General features: G+C 46.9%; 1 protein-coding gene across 1 annotated transcript in view; it reads left to right on the top strand.

The window, feature by feature from the left end:
- Positions 1–820: 820 nt before the first annotated feature.
- Positions 821–9,550, top strand: part of rl (Mitogen-activated protein kinase rl) — a 25,502-nt gene continuing 16,772 nt past the window's right edge. Inside the window, exon 1 of the mRNA XM_045751238.2 lies at positions 821–1,021. Within this exon, the coding sequence (XP_045607194.1) occupies positions 909–1,021 (113 nt within the window). The 5' untranslated portion in view covers positions 821–908. The remainder of the gene's footprint in view (positions 1,022–9,550) is intronic.

Genomic DNA, 9,550 nt, shown 5'->3' with positions numbered 1-9,550 from the left:
CACTGTCCACGACATATTAATGTTTCATTTGCTCGTTTACTTGATATAAATGATCTCTGTATTTACCAATTTTAATTTCATGTGTATTCTAATTGCTTCTCATGAAGACTTTCGGTCACCCTGCCCTTGCTATATATTTGGTCCACTACCAAGGGGTTGAGGGAGGTGCAGTACCTGGCGACCCAGCTATTATTATACAGATGAAAAAGATCGTTGTAACATCCTGTGGAAGATGATAGCTGAGAGACTCGGCCCTTGACCGGATGTCTGACACACACCATCTCCTCCTCTAGCAATATTTCTGTTTGATATATATATATATGTGTGCGTAAATTGAATGTATTGCTACGTTTCTACTTGGGTGGGAGCCATGGAGAGAATAAGAAAGTAGTGTATAAGGTTTATGTGGTGAAATATTGGAGATATATGATGGGGGAAGACGTGACTGCCTCCAGTATACTAGTACTCCTTGACAACCCTGTCTGGAGATGACGTCATTCTGCGGTGCGTTTAAAAGGCACATCTTATAATCATCTTATTCACGGTAGGAGCCCAATTATTATCACTGCAGTGCTGAGTATTCCAAGTAGGCGCATCGCGCTCACACGTCCCAGGTATATTAAGGTTAGTGCGTGCTCTACCCGAACAATAAAGAGCTATAACGTCAATATCGTTCCAATACTATCCACTTTGTTTATCATGCATATATTAATACCAACAAACAGAAGTTTAAGCGAGGCATCACAAATATTATAGAAAGTAGATATAAGGTGACCAGGTAATCATTACCAGAGATCCCGCTATTGGGGCCGCAGCACGCCCAACACCTTTTAGAAGCCTGCGTGTTGTTGGTGCGAAGCGAGCTCGCGCTTAGTTGTTATCAGGACGGCGTCGGAGGAGCACTCACGATGACGGAAGATCGTCCAGTCGAGGGAGAAATTGTCAGATGTCAGTTGTTTGAGGTGGGCCCACGCTACTTCAACCTCTCCTACATAGGCGAGGGGGCCTACGGCATGGTGGTGTAAGTATCCCAGCCGTGTGCCCGCACGCCCCGCACCGCTCTTGCTAAGAGCAAGATGGACCTGTTGGGCTCGTGGATTATTGATCAGTGTTGGGGGTCGGACGTCAAGTGAGGGAGAGAGTGAGGGAGAGAAAAGGGTGCTCAAGGGGGTGAGAGTGAGAGGGAGGAAGGGGGGAGATAGGGAGAGAAAGTGTGAAGGTAGAGGAGATAAGAGAGAGAGAGAGAGAGGGGGGCGGGGTGAGAGGGGGGTTGATGTGGGCAGGACTCATACCCTGCCGCTCCCAGGGTGAGGTAGTTGACCAGGACGATAGCAGGATAAGTCTGCTTGCTGTGGTGGTGGCAGGATAAGTCTGCTTGCTGTGGTGGTGGCAGGATAAGTCTGCTTGCTGTGGTGGTGGCAGGATAAGTCTGCTTGCTGTGGTGGTGGCAGGATAAGTCTGCTTGCTGTGGTGGTGGCAGGATAAGTCTGCTTGCTGTGGTGGTGGCAGGATAAGTCTGCTTGCTGTGGTGGTGGCAGGATAAGTCTGCTTGCTGTGGTGGTGGCAGGATAAGTCTGCTTGCTGTGGTGGTGGCAGGATAAGTCTGCTTGCTGTGGTGGTGGCAGGATAAGTCTGCTTGCTGTGGTGGTGGCAGGATAAGTCTGCTTGCTGTGGTGGTGGCAGGATAAGTCTGCTTGCTGTGGTGGTGGCAGGATAAGTCTGCTTGCTGTGGTGGTGGCAGGATAAGTCTGCTTGCTGTGGTGGTGGCAGGATAAGTCTGCTTGCTGTGGTGGTGGCAGGATAAGTCTGCTTGCTGTGGTGGTGGCAGGATAAGTCTGCTTGCTGTGGTGGTGGCAGGATAAGTCTGCTTGCTGTGGTGGTGGCAGGATAAGTCTGCTTGCTGTGGTGGTGGCAGGATAAGTCTGCTTGCTGTGGTGGGGGGGGGGGGACAGGATAAGCCTGCTTGCTGTGGTGGTGGCAGGATAAGCCTGCTTGCTGTGGTGGCGGCAGGATAAGCCTGCTTGCTGTGGTGGTGGCAGGATAAGCCTGCTTGCTGTGGTGGTGGCAGGATAAGCCTGCTTGCTGTGGTGGTGGCAGGATAAGCCTGCTTGCTGTGGTGGTGGCAGGATAAGCCTGCTTGCTGTGGTGGTGGCAGGATAAGCCTGCTTGCTGTGGTGGTGGCAGGATAAGCCTGCTTGCTGTGGTGGTGGCAGGATAAGCCTGCTTGATGTGGTGGCAGGATAAGCCTGCTTGCTGTGGTGGTGGCAGGATAAGCCTGCTTGCTGTGGTGGTGGCAGGATAAGCCTGCTTGCTGTGGTGGTGTCAGGATAAACCCTGCTTGCTGTGGTGGTGGCAGGATAAGCCTGCTTGCTGTGGTGGTGGCAGGATAAGCCTGCTTGCTGTGGTGGTGGCAGGATAAGCCTGGTTGCTGTGGTGGTGGCAGGATAAATCCTGATTGCTGTGGTGGTGGCAGGATAAATCCTGATTGCTGTGGTGGTGGCAGGATAAGTCTGCTTGCTGTGGTGGGGGGGCAGGATAAGCCTGCTTGCTGTGGTGGTGGCAGGATAAGTCTGCTTGCTGTGGTGGGGGGGGCAGGATAAGCCTGCTTGCTGTGGTGGGGGGGGGGCAGGATAAGCCTGCTTGCTGTGGTGGTGGCAGGATAAGCCTGCTTGCTGTGGTGGTGGCAGGATAAGTCTGCTTGCTGTGGTGGTGGCAGGATAAGTTTGCTTGCTGTGGTGGTGGCAGGATAAGCCTGCTTGCTGTGGTGGTGGCAGGATAAGTTTGCTTGCTGTGGTGGTGGCAGGATAAGCCTGCTTGCTGTGGTGTGGGGCAGGATAAGCCTGCATGCTGTGGTGGTGGCAGGATAAGCCTGCATGCTGTGGTGGTGGCAGGATAAGCCTGCTTGCTGTGGTGGTGGCAGGATAAGCCTGCTTGCTGTGGTGGTGGCAGGATAAGCCTGCTTGCTGTGGTGGTGGCAGGATAAGCCTGCTTGCTGTGGTGGTGGCAGGATATGCCTGCTTGCTGTGGTGGTGGCAGGATAAGCCTGCTTGCTGTGGTGGTGGCAGGATAAACCCTGCTTGCTGTGGTGGTGGCAGGATAAGCCTGCTTGCTGTGGTGGTGGCAGGATAAGCCTGCTTGCTGTGGTGGTGGCAGGATAAGCCTGCTTGCTGTGGTGGTGGCAGAATAAGCCTGCTTGCTGTGGTGGGGGGGCAGGATAAGCCTGCTTGCTGTGGTGGGGGGGGCAGGATAAACCTGCTTGCTGTGGTGGGGGGCAGGATAAGCCTGCTTGCTGTGATAGTGGCAGGATAAACCTGCTTGCTGTGGTGGTGGCAGGATAAGCCTGGTTGCTGTGGTGGTGGCAGGATAAATCCTGATTGCTGTGGTGGTGGCAGGATAAATCCTGATTGCTGTGGTGGTGGCAGGATAAATCCTGATTGCTGTGGTGGTGGCAGGATAAATCCTGATTGCTGTGGTGGTGGCAGGATAAACCCTGATTGCTGTGGTGGTGGCAGGATAAGCCTGCTTGCTGTGGTGGCAGCATGATAAGCCTGCTTGCTGTGGTGGCGGCAGGATAATCCTGCTTGCTGTGGTGGCGGCATGATAAGCCTGCTTGCTGTGGTGGCGGCAGGATAATCCTGCTTGCTGTGGTGGCGGCAGGATAAGCCTGCTTGCTGTGGCGGTGGCAGGATAAGCCTGCTTGCTGTGGTGGGGGCAGGATAAGCCTGCTTGCTGTGGTGGCAGCAGGATAAGCCTGCTTGCTGTGGTGGCGGCATGATAAGCCTGCTTCCTGTGGTGGTGGCAGGATAATCCTGCTTGCTGCGGTGGCGGCAGGATAAGCCTGCTTGCTGCGGTGGCGGCAGGATATGCCTGCTTGCTGCGGTGGCGGCAGGATATGCCTGCTTGCTGCGGTGGCGGCAGGATAAGCCTGCTTGCTGCGGTGGCGGCAGGATAAGCCTGCTTGCTGCGGTGGCGGCAGGATAAGCCTGCTTGCTGCGGTGGCGGCAGGATAAGCCTGCTTGCTGCGGTGGCGGCAGGATAAGCCTGCTTGCTGCGGTGGCGGCAGGATAAGCCTGCTTGCTGCGGTGGCGGCAGGATAAGCCTGCTTGCTGCGGTGGCGGCAGGATAAGCCTGCTTGCTGCGGTGGCGGCAGGATAAGCCTGCTTGCTGCGGTGGCGGCAGGATAAGCCTGCTTGCTGCGGTGGCGGCAGGATAAGCCTGCTTGCTGCGGTGGCGGCAGGATAAGCCTGCTTGCTGCGGTGGCGGCAGGATAAGCCTGCTTGCTGCGGTGGCGGCAGGATAAGCCTGCTTGCCATGGAAATGGCATGATATTCCAGCTTGCCATGATAGTGGCAGGATAAGCCCGCTCGCCACGGCAGCGGCAGGGTAAGCCCGCTCGCCACGGCAGCGGCAGGGTAAGCCCGCTCGCCACGGCAGGGTAAGCCCGCTCGCCACGGCAGGGTAAGCCCGCTCGCCACGGCAGCGGCAGGGTAAGCCCGCTCGCCACGGCAGCGGCAGGGTAAGCCCGCTCGCCACGGCAGCGGCAGGGTAAGCCCGCTCGCCACGGCAGCGGCAGGGTAAGCCCGCTCGCCACGGCAGCGGCAGGGTAAGCCCGCTCGCCACGGCAGCGGCAGGGTAAGCCCGCTCGCCACGGCAGCGGCAGGGTAAGCCCGCTCGCCACGGCAGCGGCAGGGTAAGCCCGCTCGCCACGGCAGCGGCAGGGTAAGCCCGCTCGCCACGGCAGCGGCAGGGTAAGCCCGCTCGCCACGGCAGCGGCAGGGTAAGCCCGCTCGCCACGGCAGCGGCAGGATCAGCCTCCCATCACATTTTAATAAAATAAAATAATAAATAATGCCTTGTATATGGTATGTATATGATGTTCAAAAAACTTTTTTTCTTACTTAGGCAGCAAATTTTTTTTGTTTCAACTACAGAGGAACTATGGTTAACAAATTTAATCAGTTCCGAGCTCGTCATGTGAAACACTTGTAACAAACTAGGCTGTTGTAAGATAAATAAAGCTAAAGCTAAATAAAGTTTTCAAAATTAACTTGTCATATACAAGTTTTAAATATTAGGAATTTCTTTTTCAGGTTTATTAAACAATGTAGATTTTATACAAAATTTTAAAATATCCTGAGTTTCTTTACAATTTATTGATATATTTTAGTTTTGTTTTATTAATTTTATAAAACTGTAATATCAATATAGCTATAGGTTAAGTACTAATTGTAATTAAGAAGCAATAAAATTATTATCTTCAAAAACTAAGACGGTTAGGTGAGGTTGTGGTTTTCTATTCAGTTTTTCAGGGAAACTCAAATATTCACAATATATTTGACAGTATGATTTAATACTAAGTGAAAATAAGTACAATTCCTAACTGCTATGAATAGTACATAATTGCACTTATTTGTCTTCTTACATTTACCACCCCATTTTTGGAGGACGGGCTGATCTATTGGCACTTGCTTTGTCTTCATTTTAGGATGTCCCTTAAATGAGACAGGAAATTGTCATTAAATGAGTTCACACACTGTGCAGTCACTGCTTTATCAGGGTAATGCTTTTCCAAGAATGCGTTCACCTTTTTCCTGATCTCACTGGAAGAGGAGGCATACTCCCTTACCTCCTCCTCCTCTCCTAATCGAGAGGAGAGTTCCACTGGTGTTCTCTGATCACGAGAGAACACCCTTTCTCGTGCTTTGCTATAATTTTCTTCTTGAAATCTACTGTAATTGTCTATTTTTCCTCTTGACAACACTATTAGTAAGCAGCAGCTTTGGTGACATTGTGGGTTACAAACTGTAGTTACAAAACCACAAAAAAAACAACAAAGAAAAACACAAATAAATGCAGGGGGATGCTTGTCCTGCATGATAAAACAACAAACCTGTCATCGGAGGCGTCTGAGAATTTGCGGGAACTCTAGAGAAACACCACGTGGTTTTCTCATTAACCAAGAGGAAACTCGTCAATCGAGAGAGATTTTCTGCGAGTGGCTCGCTCATTACCTGAAATGCTCGTAGATGGGGCTGCTCATCACCCGAGGTTCCTCTGTATTTAAGATTCCTATCATATAGCAGCAGGTTATTTGAGTACTGTACTTTATTTGTTAAGTTTCTGCCGTTTTTGTGGGTTTGTTTTGACTAACAATACAAGTGCCTTGGTTTTATTTTTAGATGCAGATGACAAAGCATGGGGGAACCATATTCTACTTGCTATTTATGTAGCATGGTGGGATGGTCTACTGTATAACTTTTTTTTTTTTAACAGTTGTGTGACACAGGTACATAGTCTTAATATTAATACAGGTTTATTTCCCATTTATGTGGCATGGGCAAATAATCTGTTAAAGGTTTTCTGGTATGTGTATTTACATGGCACTAGGAATAATTTGTTATAGATTTAATTTACACTGGGTAATGTGTTAGTAGTATAAAATAATTTTATTAAATATTAAAATTTGCCAAACTAAACTTGCAAAATTATGATGTCATATTATTTGGAAAATACAAAAATTCTGATCATACCTGCTAGATGGAGTTCTGGGAGTTCTTCTATTTCCCAAGCCTGGCCCGAGGCCAGGCTTGACTTGTGAGAGTTTGGTCCACCAGGCTGTTGCTTGGAGTGGCCCGCAGACCCACATACCCACGTGCACAGCCCGGCTGGTCCGGAACTTCTTGAAGAAAACTACAGTACTGTACTAATATAAAGTTTTCTCTTGAAGACGTTCATGGTTGTTCTGGCAATATTTCTCATGCTCGCTGGGAGGATGTTGAACAACTGTGGACCTCTGATGTTTATACAATGTTCTCTGATTGTGCCTATTGCACCCCTGTACTTCACAGGTTCTGTTCTGCATTTTCTTCCATATTGTTCTTTCCAGTACGTTGTTATTTTACTGTGCAGATTTGGGACCTGGCCCTCCAGTATTTTCCACGTACTGTATATATTATTTGATATCTCTCTCGTCTCCTTTAGTGAGTACATTTGGAGAGCTTTGAGACGATCACAATAATTTAGGTGATTTATCGCATCTCTGTATCTTGAGATGATTTCGGGGCTTAGTGTCCTCGTGGCCCGGTCCTCGACCAGGCCTCCACCCCCAGGAAGCAGCTCGTGACAGCTGACTAACTCCCAGGTACCTATTTACTGCTAGGTAACAGGGGCATCAGGGTGAAAGAAACTCTGCCCATCGTTTCTCGCCGGCACCCGGGATCGAACCCGGGATCACAGGAACACACGTGTAGTGTTCTGTCCGCTCAACCACCTTACTCCCTGTATGCCGTATATGTTCTCTGTATTCCCTCTATTTAAGCAATCTCTCCTGCTCTGAAGGGGGAAGTGAGCACTGAGCAGTACTCAAGCCAGGACAGTACAAGTGATTTGAAGAGTACAACCATTGTGATGAGATCCCTGAATTTGAAAGTTCTTGTAATCCATCCTATCATATTTCTGGCTGGCGTACATGTTTTCTGGCATATGTGTCCTACAGTGCATCATTTGCATGTTAGAAGTGCCAGTGAATAGTCCTCAAGTAAACGAGTCTTGAAGTGAAGTTTGTTTAGCATAGGCCTATAGCCTAAAGTGAATTTATAAGTTTTTTTTATTTTTCCAATGAGTGAGGAATACCTGAATTTACCTCAGAGCCACGATCTCCCTAGTGGTCTCAACGAGAACAGGAAGTTGGTGTCTTGTCAAAGGTGCCTTCCCCCCCCCCCCCCACTCCATTTGCCCTGATGATTTTATCCAGCTAGATTTTGATTTTCAGCAAAGTTTAGGCATTTATGGTTTGGTGGGTAGACAGTTCCATGGGTTTATAACCTTATGGGTTAAAAAGCATCTCTTATTTTCTGTCCAACACTGGCTTGTTGAGCTTGAAGCTTTTGCCCCTTGTGTGTGTTAATCTGATTTTTCAAAGAAGTGGTCTGGATCAGTATCCTCAAAATTGTTCAGTATTTTAAAAGTTTGAATAAGATCAGCCATGTCATGTCATGTGTGGTTTGTAGTGTTTTCAATCCTGTGGCCCTTAGCCGTTCCTGGTATGAGAGTCGAACAAGTATTCGTTTTTCCTCTCCAATATGGAGAAATTAAGTTTAGTCACGAGTAACTAATAACATGCGATGAAAGATTACATTTCTTTTAGTCAGGTTTTCAGAGCGAGTGAAGTTTTAATTTTTTGTTTAATATACAGAACTACAGTACTGTACTGTATATTTATATAGTACTGCATACATATTTTAGGAGAGATCATTGATATTAATCGGTCCAAGAATTTTGATGCAGGAAGTAGGTGAAATATAAAAGCATTGCCAGAATGGTTGGTGTGTATAAGATGACACATTTTTATTTAATAAATGTTACCAAGTTGAAGTTTAACATCATGTATAAAATACATATCTGTAAGATAACTAAATATGAGCACTAATATTTTTGCTGTTTTAAATTTCTCGAATACTTGATGAGACATGAGGTGATAAAATTTAGTAATCGTGTTTGAATGAACATCGACTAAAAAGAAGGAATTGTTTGTTATGCATAAAAACTAAACAACCAAATTCTCCAGGAGTTTCTGACATTTAAGAGCATTACAATGGAGAGAGTGTACATGAGATCTCTCTCAAAGGAGGGGGGAAAAGCTGTGTGTACCTCAGATTGATTTTTCTCTTGTATCGGTCTGGATTAATCTGTATATAATGTTATATAATTAATTCATTACTATTCTCAGCAGGATTGCATGATCATTCTGCTATACAATATATAGTTATCCTTAAACAAAATGAAAATATTTTAACTTTGTTATACTGACCAATTAGTACTTAGATCCTTTTTTGACTTATCTAAATAAATGCTTGTTGTGTATTAATTTAGTTTAAGGTTAACCAAATGGGTTTATTGCAAGTTGTGATGCTGAACTAAGAGCTGCACTGTATATAAGTAGTATTGCATAATATTGTAACTGGCATGAAGGTTAGTGTGTGTGGGTACCAGCAGAGTTGTGGGATTCCCAGCAGGTGGACTCGTAAGTACTGCAGCCTCATGTGTAATGTTGTGAAAATCCTCTGTCTCTTCTAATTACAGTACTGTACGTACTACAGAAATGGACTCGTATAAATGTTAAGCTTAGTGGATTTCTTGGGTCTCTCTTTGTGTTTGGTCCAAAAGTTATAAGGCATTCCTGTTCTAATACCAATAAGTTAGAAAAATTTCTTAGTTATTTGCTTTCCATTCTTTACATTACTTCACTTGAATATTGCATATATACGGCACTAGAGAAAAATAGGCTGCCAAAGGAAATGGTCTTTATATTTGGGTCAGTGAAATAATTAGAATATTGACTTTTTTTTTTATATTGGGGTTGCCTATTTGTATTCAAATTCAGTATTGTTTTAAATACATTAATTTTTCTAAGTGATCTGGATGGACTTTACAACTGTTATATAGTAGTTGTATGTTGTAGTGGAATGATGATGTGTATGACTTGCTGGAGTGTGATGAGTGATTTAGCAGTCCCCATGGTGTAGTGGTTAAGACACTCGCCTGGCGTTTC

This window comes from Procambarus clarkii, chromosome 23 (genome assembly GCF_040958095.1).
Source record: "Procambarus clarkii isolate CNS0578487 chromosome 23, FALCON_Pclarkii_2.0, whole genome shotgun sequence".
Classification (NCBI taxonomy): Eukaryota; Metazoa; Arthropoda; class Malacostraca; order Decapoda; family Cambaridae; genus Procambarus; species Procambarus clarkii.
This window is presented reverse-complemented; position numbering and strand designations above follow the sequence as displayed.